At 44.1% G+C, this 22,105-nt stretch overlaps 1 protein-coding gene across 5 annotated transcripts in view; it reads right to left on the minus strand.

Moving 5' to 3' along the window:
• The window catches only part of FCHSD2 (FCH and double SH3 domains 2), a 140,529-nt gene that overhangs the window by 35,850 nt on the left and 82,574 nt on the right, over window positions 1-22,105 (minus strand). For all 5 annotated transcript variants that reach the window (XM_081909754.1, XM_081909753.1, XM_081909752.1 and 2 more), the window contains exons 9-10: window positions 11,896-12,018; window positions 9,519-9,614 (exon numbers count right to left, since the gene is read on the minus strand). In XM_081909754.1, the coding sequence (XP_081765880.1) occupies window positions 9,519-9,614; window positions 11,896-12,018 (219 nt within the window). The remainder of the gene's footprint in view (window positions 1-9,518; window positions 9,615-11,895; window positions 12,019-22,105) is intronic.

Genomic DNA, 22,105 nt, shown 5'->3' on the forward strand with positions numbered 1-22,105 from the left:
GATTTTGCTGGACCATTTATTTCAACCAACCAATCACATGTCTTGTGCACCATGAGGAAAATTTCTCTAGCTCCAGGGAAAACTTTGGTGGGTATGGCTTAATCTGGTATGTTGTGCCAGCTCACTTGCTAGGAACAACATGTTTCTGCCTCGAAACACAGGACACATAATGGTCTATTCCATTGTTATTCAGCTGTGGCCTGCTTGACGTAAGAATTCCAACAGTTCTTGAAATGCCCCTCTTTTTTTGCGTGGGCTACAAGCTCATATAGGCTTCAGTCACACTAACTGAATTCCAGCAAGGGTGTGTATTTGCTGAGATGGTGCCAATGTTTATTACGGGATCTTAGTTCCAACTCCATCCAGGGGGAAGAAAACAAACCCTCCCCCATTTTGGCCTGAAAGGACAAACAACAGTCCAAAAAGCGGAGCTAATTATAGATTCACTTTCTGCCTTGAGACTTGCAGCGAAAGCGCTCTGAAAAACCCTTCAGCCTTTGAAAGCAAAAGAGAGCACTCGAGTATACCAAATGGCACAATATCAGCCGTCCCGTGGCGCAACCATCTAGCCAGATGAACCCTACCTGAAAAGAGTGTTACTCCTAAGAAGTGGTAGAATAACTGTCTATCAAAAAAGGAGGCAGGGGAATGGACAGGCGTCATGAGATAGGAAGTGGTGCCAAAAAATGACATGGTTTGCTCAAACAGCAACAAGGGAAGCCAGAAATTGTGCCTGGAGCACTAAAGTAGAATCTAAACTGGGGACCACGACATTATAACGTAATGTGAGATGCTGTTTAGGGATCCCGGATATGAACATTAACAGCATCTTCAGCCAAAGACCAGCTTGGCTGCTTGACAAAACTGTTGGAAAATTCCACTCCACCTTAAGGAGCAAACACGGGATTATTACTTGTCACATGTCTGTTCACATTCCAGCACAGTTTGCTGCGAACTTCCGTTGTGTGTATAGTTTTTGCTTTTGATTCTTTTGCCGAGAAGACAAAGAGAGAGACGACATGTTTCTTTGTCCTGATTTATGATTAATAAATTCGTAGTTGTAGTATACTTCCACAAGCCTCACGCCTATTCTGTGTGTGCAGTTTGCTCTGCTAATATAGTGTGCCCTGGCTTTGAAGCCTGGGTTGCTGATTTACGTCGGAGCAGAGGCTGATGGGTCTTCGCAGTGGGATGGCTAGAAGGAGACGACCCAGCTAGGGCTAGCCAGCTGGCCTCTGGACCCACTGCAAGCCGACAACTACCAGCCAGGTTAGTAACTAACATATTGATTCTCAAACAGATTAGATCAAAGAACTACAGGCAATTGTGTAGAACTTACAAATAGTAACTGGGCCTTTGTCAGGGTTTCATAATGAAACGCTCCTCAATAATAATAAAACTGCCAATATCACATTTTATAATCTATGGTGCGGCTGCATTTGGGTATAGTTCTGGTCATCTCATCTCAAAAAGGATATTGTGGAGTTGTAAAAAGCTCAGAAAAGGGCCACCAAAATGATGGTGGTCTTTGTTGGGAATCTGAATACGTGCAGATACTCACACAGAGTCAATTAGGGTTTGGCAGACAGCCAAGGCAATGTGGAGGAGTGAGTCTGCCTGGTGATACAGAGGCATGGAGACAGCTCCATGATTGGTCAAGCTCTCTCAAGGGAGTCATGATTAACAGCCTACTAACTGGAATGTGTTAGTTCAGTAGTACGAGTTTGAGTGTAGGAGTTGGAGGTTGAGAGTTGTGAGTCGTGTATGAGAGAGTTAGCTAAAGATCCGTGTTCTGTTCTGTTCCTGTAAATAGTCCACTGTATATAATAAACACCTAACTAACTACAAGTTCCTGATTCCTGCTTTGTCTATCCTGTCTGCAGCCAAGTTGCCAATTGCTTCTGTGGATTCTGCGTTACTCTGCTAGGTCTGTCTAAGGTCCTGTAACTAGTCGGAAAGTTGCGAAACACCAATAGGTTTTGCCAATAGTCTTCTCCCTTGTTTCCCACAGGCATCTAGTTGGCCAATGTGAGAACAGGATGCTGGACTACACTGGGCCATTGGCCTGATACAGCAGGCTCTCCCTATGTTCTTATGTTAGCCAAGCCATTCCCCTATCAAGCTACTTTCCTATTTGCATAGATTTTATTTATTTATTTATTTGTGTGTGTGTGTGTGTGCGCGCGCGCGCAGAAGAGCATTCCACCAGTCCGAAGTTGCTCAGCCCAACCTCAACTTCTGTCTTTGAGAACCAGGCCACAGCCTGTATTTCAGAATCTCTAGACTCTGTTCCCCATCAGAAGCACCGCACCTGCCTTACAGAAAGGCAGAAAGACTGGGTCAAATATGTATTGATGGACTGGGTTGCAAGCTTGACTGCTTATTCAGGAGAAAACCTGATTTCTCACCTATTTTCTCATAAATGGCGAGGAGTCTGAGAGAGGAACGGCTCAAAGTCTAAAAAAACCAGCAACATGCTAGGCTCTCATTAGAGCTGCAAAGGGAATGCCTAGCTGATCATTGTAAAAATCAGAAAACTCCCAACAGAAATGAGCATTTATTGCATGCCAGCTACCATACACAAAGTGCAACAAAACAACTCAGTCATTGCTTTGGACAGACATGGGGCGAGATTTCTATAGCTCACCACTGTAGGGCCCAACCACTGAGAGCAGGAGAATATGCACGATTTAGGGTTCACAGACTTCTGCCTTTTAAAAAGGCACAGTTGAATTTACCACCCTGATGCCCCTCTTTCTCGTTTTCAGTCTGGATTTATTGTGGCTTATTTTATTTTTACTTTAGTTGTAGGACTACTCGCTGTACCGTTTTTACTTTAGAGGGGTCTCTAAAAGCACTGCGGGATAATGTATTCTTCTGTTAATAGCGCTCACATGCAGTGTGAAAACTTGCACAAAGACTCCCAACAATTCTTCGTTCTGTGCAGACAAGCCAACTACCACAGCAGCTGTGTTAGAATCTAGCACTTCTCACATGCAACACGCAGATGTTTAAATAGAAGCAGAAGAAAGGTTCCTGTTAAAGCATCCCCAGTTCCGAGGCGGGATGCGGGAACGGGGAGAGAAGCATCTTTGAAAGGCTCTTGGCACATAACTACAGACTCCTTGATTGTCTAAGGAAGACTGCAAAGAGGAGGAGAAGAAAAAAAGTTCACTTTCTAAATGGGGGTGTTCACAAGCCTGTTGGGTCCCACAGAATGAAGTGACTCATGCCCCTGCACAAATACCCAACTTTGTTAATAATACTATTTTTGTTCTGCCTTATCTATTCACCGCCTTCCCAGGAGTTTCGGAAAACCCTAAAGGAAGTTCGGAGAGAAGAATGGCTCTCACTTTACAGTCCTGTTTTTCATTTGCGGCAGGTTTTCTCAAAGGGTGAGAGTGATATAGCTTTCAACCGTTTCAGACCTGGGGTCCCACAGTATCTGCAAGAAGAAATTAACCTACACATTCACCGTTTGTTTCTTTGTACTCGTCTTTCTTTCTGCATGTTTTATTTCCTTACCCTTTTTACCCTCTTGCTTAAAAAAAAAAACACCCAAAAATTGTGGGGTGCCATTGGTGTGACCCACTTTTAGGTCAGAATGTGAAATAACATGTGGATTCTGATCTGCCACTCCAAGGAAACTTGCAGCCTACTGGACACCTCTTTCAGCAAGCCTTTAAGCCAGGCTTCCCCAACCTTGGCCCTCCTGATGTTTTTGGCCTACAACTCCCATGATCCCTAGCTAGCAGGATCAGTGGTCAGGGACGCTGGGAATTGTAGTCTCACAAACATCTGAAGGGCCGAGGTTGAGGAAGCTTGCTTTAAGCTAATATCTTTTCCAATCTGTATCGGGATTGCTTTTAAGGTGCTTTAAATATGGGCTTATTGCTTTATCACGTGGTGTTCACTGTTCTGGGTTCCTTTCAGAGGAAGGGTGAGATATAAATTTAATAAATAAGTAAATAAAACCTGTAGTATTTAGTACCAGCTAGAATTCTACCCTTCAGCACTGACCATCACTCTGCATATCGGCTGGAATGAATCAGGCATGAGTGAATTTTGCAATACCCCAAGGTTAACGCAGTCAACCTCCAATGTACAGAATATAATGTCACAGGCAGCAACTTGGCAAAAACAGGAAAGAACTGCTTTAAAAAAAATTGTTCCAGCTCTTTGGGGCCATTATCTTGGCAGTAGATTTAGTTGTTTATTGCATTTTCTCACAGGATCACATGCTGTTTGAGGAAGGGGCCTCCATTTCCAATCAGGAAACATAAAGAGCTAGCAAATTTCCTCCTATATTTTGCCATGCTGTGGCAAATATGCTTATCTATGCATTAGTGAGCTTGATAGTAAGTTTCTCTGTGCACTGCAGTTTGGGGAAACTTCTGATTAAGAAGTTTACCTTGCCTCCTGACAGCTTTGTGGTTCGGATTTGATTTTAGTCCATTTGCTTTTAACAAAATTTGATTAAACCCCACTCACCCCCCATTGCTAAGTTAAAGCCGCCTCCCATAAGCCTCTGATCTTGCCCATTTTTGTTCCCCTCCATTGCTCTTCCCACTGTCTTCTGTTATTTGCTATGCCTCCACCCCCGAATTCCCTAACCTCGGCCTCAAGACAAAATCTTCTCCATTTTAATCACAACATTCAGATTCTCCTTTAGCCTGTCCTGGATTGTGTAGCTTTCACCACAACATTCAAACGTGATCTACTGTCCTCCTGCAAAGGGTGGCCCGACGGTTGGGTGGGAACCCAATGTTCCATAGCCAGTAATTTACGGGACCAGGGCAGGTTCTCAATTCTTTACCGAGTCCCAGTACTATACAAATGTTTGCAGATAATCTTTTAGGAGTGTAAACTGGGGATACACCTGCCTTGTGCAAAGTGAATGGGATAATCCGGCAAGTTGAGAATGGCTGTGTATTGAAATTTCACCTTCTGCTTGCTGTTGTACAGTGGGCTGGATCAGAAGCTGTATGGTAAAACAAGCAACAACCCTCTGTCGGCAGCAGGAGCATCACCTGCCTCTATTACTGATCCCCTTTTACATGTATTTGGTGGCTGAAGGTGTTATACTGGGTAGGCGACTTTACTAACCCTCCCAAGAGATAGCCGGCTTCTCACTTGCATCCTGAAAACATGCTGAATTATTCCAAGCAGAAAAATATAGTTTAACAGCTATAAATGTTAGACTGCATATGCCCCTATCTCTCCCCGCTCTGTAGTTAAGCAACTGAAACCTCTCAAGGAAGAGGCACCCAAGTTCTGTTGAACTATTTATTTGATTGAAAAATTAGTCATTGGATCGGGGGGGGGGGGAGTCTTGATTTTAGTTCAGGTCAGCAGATTACTTCGTAATGTTCACTGCACAGCTTGCCCATTGAAAACAATCATGCATATCCCATGAAAAAGCTAATTGCGCCGAACAGCTCCAACACAAAATGGAAATGAAGTGACTAAAATGCATAACAGTTTCATATTTTTACCCCCTGCTTCAAGGATTGTTAACGAGTAGACAAATATAGATTTCCTGGTTTTGAGTATTATCCAAAGACTGCCTTGCGGGATGAAATTTAGTAGGAAAGTAAAATGGCCAAAAATGAAACATCGGCTATGTGGACTGACAGAAATAAGGACCCCACTATCAGTTTCCTGGATCCAATTTGACGACACGCATTTTTGGAAAAGCAAGACAAAGCTTGTTTTGCTTTTATGTCAACTTCAGTATAATGAAAACCAAAGAAAAAAACAAACCAAGTACTGTATCTGAATACATTTGTACTGGCCCAATAATGGAGCCTACACTACAGTTTAAAGCTTCTGCATTTTTTGGGGTGGGGGCTAACTGAGCTGAGTACCCAATCCTTTACCTGGCACCTGATGATTAGGACAAGTTATTTACGCGGGCTTTCTGTATCTCATTGTACCTTCAAAGATGAAGTTAACTGGGGTGCCTAAGAGGGCATTTTCTGCGCAATACCTTGCGCCAGGGGCTCTGCTCAGCTCCTTCTTTAATGCATTCAGGGACCACTCAATGACTATTGTTCAAGATGGCTTTTGGCCACAGCTGAAGGTATTTTAATCCCTTGGGCAGCCTTCCTCAATCTGGTGCCCTCCAGATGTCTTGCACTACAACTGGCACTGACCCCAGCCAACATGGGCAACGGTCAGGGATAATAATAATAATAATAATAATAATAATAATAATAATAATAATAATAATATATTTATACCCCGCTCTTCTGGCTGGGCTTCCCCAGCCACTCTGGGCGGCTTCCAACAAAATATCAAAATGCAATAATGCATCAAACATTAAAAGCTTCCCTAAACAGGGCTGCCTTCAGATGTCTTCTAAAAGTCTGGTAGTTGTTGTTCTCTTTGACATCTGATGGGAGGGTGTTCCACAGGGAGGGTGCCACTACCGAGAAGGCCCTCTGCCTGGTTCCCTGTAATGTGGCTTCTCGCAGTGAGAGAACCTCCAGAAGGCCCTCGGAGCTGGATCTCAGTGTCCAGGCTGAACAATGTGAGTGGAGACGCTTTTTCAGGTATGCTGGACCGAGGCCGTTTAGGGCTTTAAAGGTCAGCACCAACGCTTTGAATTGTGCTCGGAAACATACTGGGAGATGACAGAAGTTGTAGTTCATCTGGAGGGCAGCAGTTTGGGGAAGGATGTCCTAGAAGATGAATTATTTTTGTCTACTGTACTCTGCTATATTAATAGTATTTGTTCGCTGCTGCTGCTGCTGCTGAAGTATGCTGCCTTGGGCGCTTTAGCAATTAAGGCAGAAAAATTACATATAAATATCTTAATTAGTTTAACTGAAATCAAGAGTATGGTAAGATACCCATAGTTTTATTCTGCTTTCCCAGAAGGGAACATGGAGCTGAAGGGGGCACTTCTGGTCACAGGATTATGTAAAGCTACTCTAGATATCAGATGGTGCATTGGCATCTCACGCCAAAATTCTGAATTATTATAAATTGTGCGCTGTTTGGTCCAGTAAAGTAAAGCAGGCCTCCGAGAAATTAGTTCAGTTCTGAGATCTTGACAGTAGGAATCTGGTTTTTAACACGTTATGCATTTGTTTGTCACTTTATGCATGGAAGCAGATTGCACCATAACAGTCCTTGTCATCATGCATATCAGCAATATCACGAGACAGTAAATGGTGAGAGCAGATGCTGCCATATACCTCTACCAAGGTCATTCTCAGAGCACTGACAGGTGAAGGCTCAATATCCACCAGCTGAACGGCATTAAAACTCTGAATGTCAAAGGTTGCACAAGGACAAAACACACACACACACAAACACATACACACACACACCAGTTAGAACTGCAAGGCAAACACAATTAGGCAAATATGGTTAGTCAGGGAAAACTCAGCCCACTGCCTTTTATATACCCTTGGACTTGATGTAAACAATGTACTGGAGAAGTCAGAGATATAAAATTAACTTATCTTTTGTTGAGGATGAAGTTAGAAAACATCTGAATTTCAAGGGCAAGTCTGTTGTTTTTAACAAGGCTTACCCAGTTTTATCTGCCTTTCCCCTAATACAGCACAGATTCCTTCCCCCTTGCTAACTATGGTTTATCAAAAATCTGCAAAAAGAAATGACTTTTTTAAAAAAAAAAACTTACACATTGCTTATATTGGTACTTTCTATTACCTTGGTGTAAGAAGCATAGAAAACTGCTCTTTAGCCACCTGGTGAGCTATTTGCTTAATGTGAACCTCTGCAAATATTTGGGGAGACAGTACGATTTGGAAAATTTTTTTTGCCATTATCAACCATTTCTTAAAACATGATAAAATTTTTAGCAAACCCCTCCCAGCTTCCCCTGTATTTACAAATTATTCTCAAGATAAAATAATTAATTTAGGAAGCTTTTTTGAGGACCTAAAACCTTTAAAAAAAGGGCAATAAGCAAGGGCTGACCACACACAAGGAAAACACACAAGGCAAACACTGGGATCGGTTACAGAGCTTTGTTGTACAGTTGCAAAGATGAATTAGACCCTCTGCTAAGGTAAAGGGAAAGGGACCCCTGACCATTAGGTCCAGTCGTGGCCGACTCTGGGGTTGTGGCGCTCATCTCGCTTTATTGGCCGAGGGAGCCGGCGTACAGCTTCCGGGTCATGTGGTCAGCATGACTAAGCTGCTTCTGGCGAACCAGAGCAGCGCACGGAAATGCCGTTTACCTTCCTGCCAGAGCAGTACCTATTTATCTACTTGCACTTTGATGTGCTTTTGAACTGCTAGGTTGGCAGGAGCAGGGACCGAGCAATGGGAGCTCACCCCGTCGTGGGGATTCAAACCTTCGACCTTCTGATCGGCAAGTCCTAGGTTCTGTGGTTTAACCCACAGCGCCACCCACGTCCCAGACCTTCCGCTACCATACTCTAAAAATGTGTCTAAATGAGCAGATGTTTTAATAAGCTTCATATTCCACCCCAGGGGATGGGACTGCGCCATCCGGCCTCACCTTTCATCATGCATTCACCCCATACAACATTTGCATGTTCGACTTCATATCTACATAGGGAATGGCATGAATAGAATGCAATCAATTGTACAACTCAGTTTTATGTGGGGTCAACAGGGAGGACTCGTGCTGGGCTCTAGACACCAAGGTCCCTACGGATATATTAAGTTGAATGTGAAGTATCGGGTGAGGAAGATACACCTTGAGTGGGGTAGGTTGGTATAATCCCAATCTCCCACCACTCATGCGATCTGAATGTTTGAAAAGGGGAAGAAAGGTATAGGACCCCTGACAGTTAAGTCCAGCCACGAACGACTCTGGGGTTCTCATCTCGTTTTACTGGTCGAGGGAGCCGGCGTTTGTCCACAGACAGTTTTTCCGGGTCATGTGGCCAGCATGACTAAGCCGCTTCTGGCGAAACCAGAGCAGTGCATGGAAACGCCGTTTACCTTCCCGCCGGAACGGTACCTGTTTATCTACTTGTACTTTTCGGTGTGCTTTTGAAGTGGTAGGTTGGCAGGAGCAGGGACCAAGCAACAGGAGCTCACCCCGTCACGGGGATTCGAACTGCCAACCTTCCGATCGGCAAGCCCTAGGCTCTGTGGTTTAACCCACAGCGCCACCCGCGTCTCTTGAAAAGAGGTAGCACTCAATAAATTTTGCTGTTGTCCAAAGCAACTACGTGCACTTCAGCCCACTCCTTTTAACAGGCTTAGCACACCTGACTCAGCACACCTTAGCACACCTGAGTCACAGTCCAGTGTTCCCTGTCTGCTGAAGAAAGGCTTAAAAGGCTATGCGAGGTTGCAAAACTCTTGGACAGCACATCAGTGTGTTTCTCCCTGCAGAAGTATGGATTTTAGAATTTCTTGGGTGATGCCCATGCAGACAACTGCACACGGCAATTTATTTGCACGTAGATCTTGTTCCCCTTACAAAAGCGGCTTCCCTGGATTGTGGCTCATTCAAAGCATTGAACAAAGGAGTGGAATTAATGTATTTTTTAAAATGCCCTTACGGTGTCACTGTCACAAGGCTGGAACTGGAAGGACTGCGGTTTATGAAATACGGAGTTCTCTTGCAAGAACAGCTGAAAATTGTAATCTCGCACTACCTGAAAGAGACAATGAATACATTTACAGGCATTTAATCCCTGATATTAAAGAGAGAATGTGTGAGACAGAAAAACTGAAGAAACTGTAACACTGCAATAGTTAAGCCAACACCAGAAGTTCTGCAAGGTGCAGTACAACATTTAAAACGAAATCAACAAAGATGCTGTAAGAGCATCATTTAAAATACCAATAAAACATCAATGAATACTTACTGGATTTTTTAAAAAAATCCATTTTGTAAAGGCCTGTCTAAACAAACAAAGTTTTCACAGGACATTTGCAGAAAGGGAGACACGGTTCCTGCCCAACCTCTAGTGGTAGGGGGTTCAAAAGAGCTGGGCCTGCCACATTGAAAGTTTGGCCCTGAGTGAAGACCAGCTGAACCTTGGGGGGCCACAAGGGAAAACACAAGAGGTGTTCACAGGATCTCAGCCTTTCAAGTTGGAGCTTTTGGAACCAGGCCATCCTTAAGGTACTCTGGGTCCAAGTTGATTCGGGCTTTTTTAAATTAATGTAAATGCCTCAAACCTGGCCCAGCAGCAAACTGGCAATTTGCAATTGAAGAAGAAGAAGAGGAGTTTGGATTTGATCTCCTGCTTTATCACTCCCCTTCAGGAGTCTCAAAGCGGCTAACAATCTCCTTTCCCTTCCTCCCCCACAACAAACACTCTGTGAGGTGAGTGGGGCTGAGAGACTTCAGAGAAGTGTGACTGGCCCAAGGTCACCCACCAGCTGCATGTGGAAGAGTGGGGAAGCGAACCCGGTTCACCAGATTACGAGTCTACCGCTCTTAACCACTACACCACACTGGCTCTCAATTTGTATGCAATTGCAATGTATACAGGATCTGTAGATGCCTGATGGCTGGAATGCATATTGATCTTAAACGGGAACGTTATTCAGAAAACTTAAGAACGCATATATGATCCCAGAATCCAAAGCAGCCACCTGCTCAATAGTGTACGCCACCTTTATCAGGGTGTATTTTAATTCTTAAAGCTCTACAAATTGGGTTGGAGTTGTAAGTGTATGTTATTTATATCTATATTTTTAGAAACCGCAGAACATTAAGAGTGAAATGTAGTATCAGAAAGCTTATGAAGAGACAAGAGAAGCCAGATTAAACCATCACGAGCTTGGGATATCCAAACAGACAGCAAGGGTGGATCAACCACATCAGTATCAAATGCAAGGCAGATAAAGTTTTATATGGGTTCCTCCAGTTGGACTGAGTGGCCTGTACAACACTACAGTCCTGTGCAGAGGTGATTGGACAGAGCAGGTGATGCATAATGGATAAATCCATTTGATGGATTGAAACTGCCAGCTAAGGGAGACTATATAAACATACCCTAGGAAAAACCAATGCTGCAAAATATTCCTCAAGCAGCATTGTAACTGCATTGTAAACAGTTACAGAACTTGTAACTGCTTTTAAACTATACTTGGAGGATTCCAGGCCAACTTTGATAACAGTGCAGAGCTCCAAATCAAAGGGATAATGCTATTGTTGTAAGACAGGGACGGCCAACTCCTAAGAGACTGCAATCTACTCACAGAATAAAAAAATGGCAGTGATCTACCCCATTTTTGGGGGGTTCAGGTCAAAGCTCTTGAGGGTTTTTTTTAGGGAGGAAAGTCCCCCTTTTTAAGGGTTCAGGGCAAAGTTGTTGACTTTTTTAAGGGAGGAAAGTCCCTTTTTTAAGGGGTTCAGGTCAAAGTTGGGCTGGATTTTACCACCGCTAACGAAAGGGAGCCAGCAATTGACTGCAATCCACCAAAACCTTGCAGGGAGCTACCAGCAGATCGCGATCGACCTGTTGGACATCCCTGTTGTAAGAAATGGAGTAGGGGGTGGCGGTGTCAGGTTTTTGCCCCAAATTATTCCCAGGTATATGAAACTGCCTTATATAGATTCAGGCCACTGTGCCAGCCAGCCAGCGCTTAATCTGGTTGGCAGCAGTTATCCTGTGTTGCAGGAAGACATGTCTCTCAGCCCTGCCACCACGGACAGAACCTCAGACTTCCTGCATTTAAAGCTCACTATCAAGCGTTACATCACTACCTTACGAAGCGCTGGTCATCTCCTTAATGCTGGCCTCTCCGTCCTCATCACCCTTTTCATGGTAGCTAGTATTAACATTGTGGTGGTGCAGTATTCTACTTCCCTGGTTATGACCACTTCAGGCTCCTCCCATTTTCAAAAAAAAGTCACAGGTCCCACCCTGTCACAACTATTTTGGAAAACAGACAAAAAAACTAGTTTGCTGAAAAACTTACCCGACTGGAAGTTTCCAAAAGAAACTGGAATGTGCTTTGTACAGCTTGGCATACTTCTAATTCAGTCCTGCTGAATGCCATTAAATAATCCTTAAGGTGATCACATACATTCCCATCAAGAGCCTGCATTAAAACAGAAGCAAAAAAATTACTACAGTATTCATGCTCATCTGGTGGAGTGAATATCCGCTATCTAAATAAAATGCATTTATTCACCTTCATTCTTGGTCATCTTGGGCTCATAAGCATGCCGAAACAGAACTGAAATTGCTATCTATTCCCACTAGCTGGCACTAAAGAGTATTCCAAAAGCCAACAGGGGCTAATAAAAACACTTTTTTGCATTTTCACAAAGGAGATGTACCTATAACATATATTGAGGCCTGAATAATATATTTAGCTTAGAAAGGCTGCATTTCATCCACAGAGGTCATTGTCTCTGCAAAAAACACACAATTCCTATTCGATTAACCATGTTGCTTTCTTAACAAATGCTTTTACTTGAAAGAGTAATAATATTTAAGGGTACTCTAATTGCTAATAAATTGTAGTTGACTAGTCACAGAAAGTAATAGGTAAGGGACCCCTGGACAGTTAAGTCCAGTCCAAGGTGGTTGCGGCGCTCATTTTGCTTTCAGGCCGAGGGAGCCGGCATTTGTCCACAGACAGCTTTCTGGGTCATGTGGCCAGCAGGACTAAACCGCTTATGGTGCAATGGGACACCGTGATGGAAACCAGAGCGTACGGAAACACCATTTACCTTCCCCCCACAACGGTACCTATTTATTTGCACTGGTGTGCATTTGAAATGCTAAGTTGGCAGGAGCTGGGACAGAGCAATGGGAGCTCACCCTGTCACAGGGATTCGAACCGCCGACCTTCTGAAAAAGAAAACCCCTTAATCACATGGCCTTAGAAATTGGATTTTTGACCAGGATGCCAACCAAGACAGCAATAATAATAATAATAATAATAATTTATTATTTGTACCCCGCCCATCTGGCTGGGTTTCCCCAGCCACTCTGGGCGGCTTCCACAAAAACCAGAAATACACTAAAATATCACAGATTAAAAACTTCCCTGAACAGGGCTGCCTTAAGATGTCTTCTGAAAGTAAGGTAGTTATTTATCACTTTGACATCTGATTGGAGGGCGTTCCACAAGGCGGGTGCCACTACCGAGAAGGCCCTCTGCCTGGTTCCCTGTAGCTTTGCTTCTCGTAATGAGGGAACCGCCAGAAGGCCCTCGGCGCTGGACCTCAGCGTCCGGGCAGAACGATGGGGGTGGAGACGCTCCTTCAGGTATACTGGGCCGAGGCCGTTTAGGGCTTTAAAGGTCAACACCAGCACTTTGAATTGTGCTCGGAAACGTACTGGGAGCCAATGTAGGTCTTTCAAGACCGGTGTTATGTGGTCTCGGCGGCTGCCCCCAGTCACCAGTCTAGCTGCCGCATTCTGGATTAGTTGTAGTTTCCGAGTCACCTTCAAAGGTAGCCCCACGTAGAGCGCATTGCAGTAGTCCAAGCGGGAGATAACTAGAGCATGCACCACTCTGGCGAGACAGTCCGCGGGCAGGTAGGGTCTCAGCCTGCGTACCAGGTGGAGTTGGTAGACAGCTGCCCTGGATACAGAATTGACCTGTTCCATCATTGCCACCTGTTCCTCTAACTCAGTACCCCCAAATTAAGATCAAGGTCCCATTACCTTCAGACTCTGACCTTCCCATAACTATGCAGGGCCTTTGTAGAACTAAGATTCCTTGGCATATTTAGAGGGGAGATATCGGGAAATTCCCCATATGGATCGCAAATGTATATATGGATACAATCAGGTAGAGGTCATCACATGCTATCTGCACCAAACTGGCTTCCAGGTTTAATCCACACAGGAAGTGACAGTTGAACTCCTAGCAGAGAAACATCTATATATTACACACCTGGTAGCCAAATTTGCGCCGGCAGCCAAAGAGCTCCGTTCCAGCTATGTGAATGCACTCCAGTTTTAAAATCTAATGTTGTAAATTTCCTTTTTATGTTGTAAACTGCTACAGGTTACATTGTATGATTTTAGAGGAAATTTTTCCCTTTTATTCTCTGTCGTCCATTGTAAAGGCCTTTGGCTATATACAATAAAATTGACTCTCTCACTTAGTCCTATGCCCATTGCGATAGCTTCTGCCACTTTGCAGAGAATTACCGGAGGTTGTCAAAGTGAAAATGTATGCAGTGCTATTTCTAGATATGCAAGAGAATTATCCGTAGCTAGCATGTTTGCAGCTTTCTCATTTCACCTACTGCATTTAAAGATGTTGGTATCTCTCAGGTTCGGTGTAAAGTGGTTGTCAACACATCCCTGGATCATGCGAGAAGTTAATTAAACAGGAGAACATTCATGCTGACATTCAATGCAATTCTGGGCTGCATCAATAGGAGTATAGCATCTAGATTAAGGGAAGTAATCGTGCCACTCTATTCTGCTCTGGTCAGACCTCACCTGGAGTACTGTGTCCAGTTCTGGGCACCACAGTTCAAGAAGGACACTGACAAACTGGAACGTGTCCAGAGGAGGGCAACCAAAATGGTCAAAGGCCTGGAAACGATGCCTTATGAGGAACGGCTAAGGGAGCTGGGCATGTTTAGCCTGGAGAAGAGGAGGTTAAGGGGTGATATGATAGCCATGTTCAAATATATAAAAGGATGTCACATAGAGGAGGGAGAAAGGTTGTTTCCTGCTGCTCCAGAGAAGCAGACACGGAGCAATGGTTCCAAAGTACAAGAAAGAAGATTCCACCTAAACATTAGGAAGAGCTTCCTGACAGTAAGAGCTGTTCGACAGTGGAATTTGCTGCCAAGGAGTGTGGTGGAGTCTCCTTCTTTGGAGGTCTTTAAGCAGAGGCTTGACAACCATATGTCAGGAGTGCTCTGATGGTGTTTCCTGCTTGGCAGGGGGTTGGACTCGATGGCCCTTGTGGTCTCTTCCAACTCTATGATTCTATGATTCTATGAACTGAACGACTGCTTTAATTGTAACCAGCTGAGATAAAGCAGGGACTCAAACAATTTTTTAATTCACAGCAAGCAAGAGATATGAAGCAAGTATACAGCCATGGTAAGGAGCGCCTTAGGAGCAAAATAAACGTACTTGCTAAGTGCAAATCCTAGAAGTGCTCAGAAAGGAAAAAGCTAACCATGTGTGAATAGGCATAATGTAATATATATCACACTTCCATCAGGGTTGTAATGGCTGATTTTGACTGGCCACAAAAACATTCATATTATATAACAAAAGGCAGAGGGCTGAAGGAAGTCCTGTATACCTGAAGGAGCGTCTCCACCCCCATCGTCCAGTCCTGAGGTCCAGCTCCGAGGGCCTTCTGGCAGTTCCCTCCCTGCGAGAAGTGAGGCTACAAGGAACCAGGCAGAGGGCCTTCTCAGGCGCCTGCCTTGTGGAACGCCCTCCCATCAGATGTCAAGGAAATGAACAACTATTTTACTTTTAAAAGACAACTGAAGGCAGCCCTCTTTATGGAAGTTTTTAATGTCTGATGCTGTATTGTTTTTAATATTTGGTGGAAGCCGCCCAGAGTGGCTGGGCAAACCCAGCCAGATGTGTGGGGTATAAAATAATAATAATAATAATAATAATAATAATAATAATAATAATAATAATAATATTGATGGTCATTATGAGGGCTGCAACAGAGAGTGGGTTGGAGGCGCATTGTATGTGCACTGCATGAACCTCTGGGGATGCAGCACCTGTGTGCATCTAAGTAACTGGGCACCCCCACAAAGAGGCTTCTCTGCATACATGCCAGGATGTGCTGAGGCTATGGGAGTTCACATCACCATGATGGCATCTCAAACACACTTTCCCCTTAGGAATGATTGGTGGACAGTGGCAGCAGAGGTTGGATGGCCGTCTGTCACAGAAGCTTCAGTTGAGATTCCTGCATTGCAAAGGGTTGGACTAGATGACTCTCAAGGTCCCTTCCAACCCTATGATTCTATTATTTATATAGGGGGGGAAGGTGCATGCTTAGAGACGTAATAGAATCAGAGACCTGCAATAGACAGAAGCTTCTAGGGCAGTGGAAGAGATTATTGCAAGGCACAGCCCATTGACTATGTCATTTAAAAGTATCTAGTTTAGCTTATATGCCTGTTGTCTTTGTCCATGGAGTTTTCTTGGCATGGATACTGGAGTGGCTTGCTGGTGCCTGCTCCAGGTGGATCATGTTTGGTCAAAACTCTCCACTATGACCTGTCCATCTTGGGTGGCCCCGCACAGCATAGCTCATAGCTTCTCTGAGTTATTCAAGCCCCTTCGCCACAGCAAGGCAGTGATCCATGAAGAAGAGTCCCATGGACTTGAGAGTCCCATGGACTGCAAGTAGATCAAACATATCCATTCTTAAGGAAATCAGCCCTGAGTGCTCAATGGAATGACAGATCCTGAAGCTGAGGCTCCAATACTTTGGCCACCTCAGGAGAAGAGAAGACTCCCTGGAAAAGACCCTGATGTTGGGAAAGATGGAGGGCACAAGGAGAAGGGGACCACAGAGATGGTTGAACAGTGTTCTCGAAGCTACCAACAGGTATCTGAAGAAGTGTGCATGCACACGAAAGCTCATACCAAGAACTAACTTAGTTGGTCTTTAAGGTGCTACTGGAAGGAATCTTTTTTGTTTTGACTATGGCAGACCAACACGGCTACCTATCTGTAACTACCAACATGAGTTTGTCCAAACTGTGGGAGGCAGTGGAAGACAGGAGTGCCTGGCGTGCTCTGGTCCATGGGGTCACAAAGAGCCGGACACGACTAAATGACTAAGCAACAAGAAGTTTATCTTATGTCATGAACAATTTCTTGTAAAAATGACTGAAGAAGTAAACATTAGCAAAGCAAATGTATTAGCTAACTTAGTTGGATTCCCCACCTCCCACCCCAGTACGTGAGCACTATTTGGTTTTAAAACAACTGCTGATCTACAGACTCATTTAGAGGAAGACTAAGAGTTTAAGGAAGATAAGAGCTTCATCAAGTGGTATAATATTAACCGCATCAACTACCTGCTTCCTAAATCTGAGACAGAACCAATCATCAGTGGTTTGGGGTTTCAAAAATCCATAGGACTTTCAGGAAGTGAAACCAACAGCTTCAAGAGAAATGGCAGGTGTTTCTTTTTTTAACAGCAGGCTGAAATTCCAGTGGGACTTGTACTGTTTTATCACGACTTCAAATGCTGTTTTAATGTGTTTTCTAGCTTTTCCTCCTTGACACAGGAAAAGTTCCTGCTCAAATCTTCAACAGCAGCAGAAGAACTATGCACAGGATAGCAGTTCTGTTATAAAGTCTTAGAATCACAGGGACAATCCTAGAATTCATACTGCCCTGTGCATGATTCTGCTTCCAGTGCCAAGGGAAGAACTACCTTCTTCTCCCAATGGACAAAGTGGCATCACATGGTCAAATGTTCTATATATATATATTTAATCAAACAAACATATTCCTTTTAAGAGCATGCAAGCTTTCAAGTTACAGAAAAACCCTGGATTAAGAGAAAAATAATGTTCTCTAATTGTTAACTGGCAAACACACACCATAAGAACGCTCACGAAAAAGGAATCTGTCTTGTATCTTTTACTCTCCAGGACCTATTGCTTCATATATGTATTTTCATACCTGCACTGGTGTAAAATGATCCAACGTCCTGCAAAAAATGGTACCACACAAGCCTTTATTGTGCTGACTCTCCTTGGGGATGAGCCTCAGCACTCATGCACAACTTTGTGCTAGGGTTTTAGAAGCCCCTGGTTCTGCCTGCTTCTCTCATTCTGTCCCTATAACCCGCTTTTTGTCCAAATTATACTTGGGCGGAGGGGACGCGGGTGGCGCTATGGGTTAAACCACAGAGCCTAGGACTTGCCAATCAGAAGGTCGGCAGTTCGAATCCCCGCAACGGGGTGAGCTCCCGTTGCTCGGTCCCTGCTCCTGCCAACCTAGCACTTCGAAAGCACGTCAGAGTGCAAGTAGATAAATAGGTACCGCTCTGGTGGGAAGGTAAACGGCGTTTCCGTGTGCTGCTCTGGTTCGCTAGAAGCGGCTTAGTCATGCTGGCCACATGACCCGGAAGCTGTACGCCGGCTCCCTCGGCCAGTAAAGCAAGAAGAGTGCCGCAACCCCAGAGTCAACCATGACTGGACCTAGTGGTCAGGGGTCCCTTTACCGTTATACTTGGGTAGGGACACAACATGGGATGGCTACAGCACCATGTGTTGCTGTAGTGGTGCAACACCAGCCTAAGACTGGCCTGGCAAACTACACAGTGAGAAAGCCGCTCAAATAACTAGAAGGAAAAGATTTATAATCCTGAAAAACACTGTCTTGATCTTATTACCATGTCAACGGAACTGTTACTGCTTAGGACAATTTTTGTATTTAATGGAATTTCCAGTTTAACAGTTTCTGGACATTAATAATGAACTTAACATACCTTAACTCTGCTGAGATCAGCAGCAACACTCTGACTAGCAGAAAATATGAGGCGGGGGCAACATTTTCTTTTTTTAGGAAGGATGAACAGGAAAAGCTCATTGCTAGTAGCTGCATTCCACAGCAATTCGGTCTCTTAGCAAAAGTGTATTTGTTACATATTTTAGACGCTACTCCCTGCAGCAAACCAAAAGCCTCACACATCACTTACTAGGTATCTACTCTTCTCCCCACCCAAGCTAGAATTTTAGTTGTTTTTTGGCAGAAAACTCAAGCAGTTCAGCCTAATGGTAGATATTTGTTATGGAAAGTTTGAGCATGGACAGTCAATTTCTGGGCAACTGAAAAGAGTGCCTTATAATGGAAAGATTAGAGCACTTTGAACTGGCATGTTTGTGGCCCAAACTAAAACAAATACTTGCTTCAGCTTTTAGAGATATTTCAACCTCAAGTGTCTTCAAACAATCAAGACTTTTAAAAAGTGTGCATCTAGTCACAGACTGCACCATAGGTGGGATTCTTTTGGAGACCATACTATTTCCTCTCAAGCATTTTAAGGTATTTCAAAAGTTTAGAGTTTTAGGGAAACACAGTTGCAAGGGACTCCAGCAATCATTTAGTTCGTAAGACGGGCTATCCCATACCTAAAGCACTCTAAAAGTAAAGGGACCCCTGACCATTAGGTCCAATCGTGGCCGACTCTGGGGTTGCGGCACTCATCTCACTTTACTGGCCGAGGGAGCCGGCATACAGCTTCCGGGTCACGTGACCAGCAGGACTAAGCCGCTTCTGGCGAACCAGAGCAGCACACAGAAATGCCGTTTACCTTCCCGCCAGAGCGGTACCTATTTATCTACTTGCACTTTGACGTGCTTTCGAACTGCTAGGTTGGCAGGAGCAGGGACCGAACAACAGGAGCTCACCCTGTCACCCATACAATTATCTGCACAATTGGTTAGAGGTTTCATTGTTTTAAAGGAACAGTAAAGCACTGCTGCTTCATAAGTGTTCTCTCTGATTTATATACATTATAAAATGAAATAACAACAAACTTTAGGTAAAGGTAAAGGGACCCCTGACCATTAAGTCCAGTCGTGACCGACTCTGGGGTTGCGGTGCTCATCTCTCTTTACTGGCCGAGGGAGCCGGCGTACAGCTTCCGGGTCATGTGGCCAGTATGACTACGCCGCTTGTGGCAAACCAGAGCAGCGCACGGAAACGCCGTTTACCTTCCCACCGGAGCAGTACCTATTGATCTACTTGCACTTTGACGTGCTTTCGAACTGCTAGGTTGGCAGGAGCAGGGACCGAGCAACGGGAGCTCACCCCGTCGTGGGGATTCGAACTGCTGACCTTCTGATCAGCAAGCCCTAGGCTCTGTGGTTTAACCCACAGCGCCACCCGCATCCTTAAAAGCACTCAAGCAAGCTTTTATCTAGCTCTATCATTTCAGAATAAGAGACCTTTGTGTGGGTGACATGCACACCATCAGAGAAATTGCTGCAATCATACATACCTCTGAATAGTGTCATAAAATGATCTTAAGACATAGATTTATAATACAATTAAAAACACACACACAAAAATTACAGTAGATCACAAGATAGCATGGAAAACGTTTTCCTTAAGTGTCGCCTGGTGGCAAAGCTAGCATTTGAGGGTTAACACAGAAGGCGCTTGGTGAATCTCTACTGGAAGAGCAGTCCACAAGAGGGGCTAACCACACGGAAGGCTCAGTTTCATGCTGATGTCAAATGAGCTTCACCCACTGTAGTCAAACAGTGATGCTCCTACAGGTGATTTCAGTGATAGAGCTGTTCTGGGTTCTGGTGGTGCCTAAGGCAACCCAGACCTAAGTTGCTCAAGGCTTTGTAAATGAATACAAGGACACTGAAGCTGGTTTGACAGTAGATTGACAGGAAGTACAGATGTGTGAAGAACTGAAAATCTAGGGACAGTAAAAAGCAATAGGTGTTCTTTTCTGAAATTTCCTCTGCTTGGTAAAATGTTAAGCGACAAAAAGGCACCCAAGATGGTCTTTTTTAACCAATTTATAGGTATAAATAGCAATACAATTTTCAGTCTCTTTTGTTCCATCCATCCACCACCTCTCTCTCTCTCTCTCTCTCTCTCTCTCTCTCTCTCTCTCTCTCTCTCTCTCTCGCACTTCCTTCAGCCTTGAAGAGCTATCCTGTCTCTTGACCAAGCCATTTCCCTTCTCTCGAAATCCACTAGGGAGAATCTGTTTCACTCAGATGTTTTACACCGTGTCCAGTACTGATCAGAGTCTGCAATGCTAGCAAAGCTGTATTACTGGATATTTCTCACCTTTCAAAACATGTTTCTAGCCCTATCTTTAATCCTGATAGCTGCTCTGTCTTTCACTGGGGAACAGTTCTGGAATATCATTCTGATCTGGAATCTTTTAACTTACAAACTAACATTAGGGGCAGATCAATGAGGAGGCAAAATGGGGTGTTTGCTCCAGGCTTCTATACAAGCAAGCAGCCAAGCCAAGAACAGCCTCTCCCCTAATTGTTTCAGACAGATCGAGGAGACCAAATACAATATTTTGCCTCTTAGGAGAAAAGAGATATACAAAAGATGGGTAGGGATATGGTAGCAATAGTGGTGAGGACACATTATAAAAGGCTAAGGTCTAGAAATGACCTGTTTGACAAATCACATGGGTCTTTTTGAAAGGCATGCCACAAGACTGATGCAATCACCCGGTTATCAGCAATCTGCTCTCATATCCAGGGCAGGGGGTTTCACACGGGCTTCCTTCAACATTCAGGAACGCAAAGAACAACAAAACCGCCTTTGTGAAATCAATGCCAAAACTGCTGCGAGAAATAACCATGAACTCCTACCGGCTGGGCTGAATTTTAAAAAGATAAGATAGACAGATAGATAGATGCAGGGCAATGTAGAAGTAGTTAATAAATTCTGAAATCTGCACATCGGGGAGAAATGAAAGAATACGTTATGCCACCAAGCTGTGACTGAGTAAGGGAACAGGGGCTGTCACAGCAGAGGCTAAAGAGAAGAAATGAAATGGAGAAGATGACACACGTGTGTGTGTGTGTGTGTTTTAAACACCCCTTTGGGAAAGGGGAAATATATCATCCATTGAAGATTTACAGTGAATCTATTTTATTTATTTTTAAATAATTTGTTTTATGTACCACCAAATCCCAGGGGCTTGTGAAAAGGACTGCAGTATGTATTACACAGTTTAAAAACCTGAGCTGACAGACAAATGAGTTCAGGGCACGCTCCTCTGCCCCTCCTTTCCTTGATTTAACCCTCCCTCTAAATAGAGCAATTAAAATTAGAAAATTAATTACTGTATGTTAGTGAGATGCAAGCAAGGCATGTGGGGGATTTCCAGGTTATTATCTTTCTTTCTTTTTACTGTATGTCACATATACAGCTATCTCCCTGTTGCATAAAAATCCAATGAGAAATGAGCTGCTGGCTCTCCAGGAACAAGTTCCTTCCCTTCAGGAGAAGCTCGCTAACCCAGAAAAGATGAGAAGCAGAGAGACTGCTGGATGCAGCCTTTAACAGGAGGGCAGTGAGGAACTGGGGCTTGTCTAAAACCACACACAGACTAAGCCCACAACAAAATTAAAACTATTTGGTTACTGCTTTCTTTTGGACTGCATGGATGTCCCAAGGGAATGAAGTACTATGAACTTGCTCATCGTCTT

This window comes from Podarcis melisellensis (assembly GCF_964234715.1).
Source record: "Podarcis melisellensis genome assembly, chromosome: 4".
In the NCBI taxonomy this organism is placed as follows: Eukaryota; Metazoa; Chordata; class Lepidosauria; order Squamata; family Lacertidae; genus Podarcis; species Podarcis melisellensis.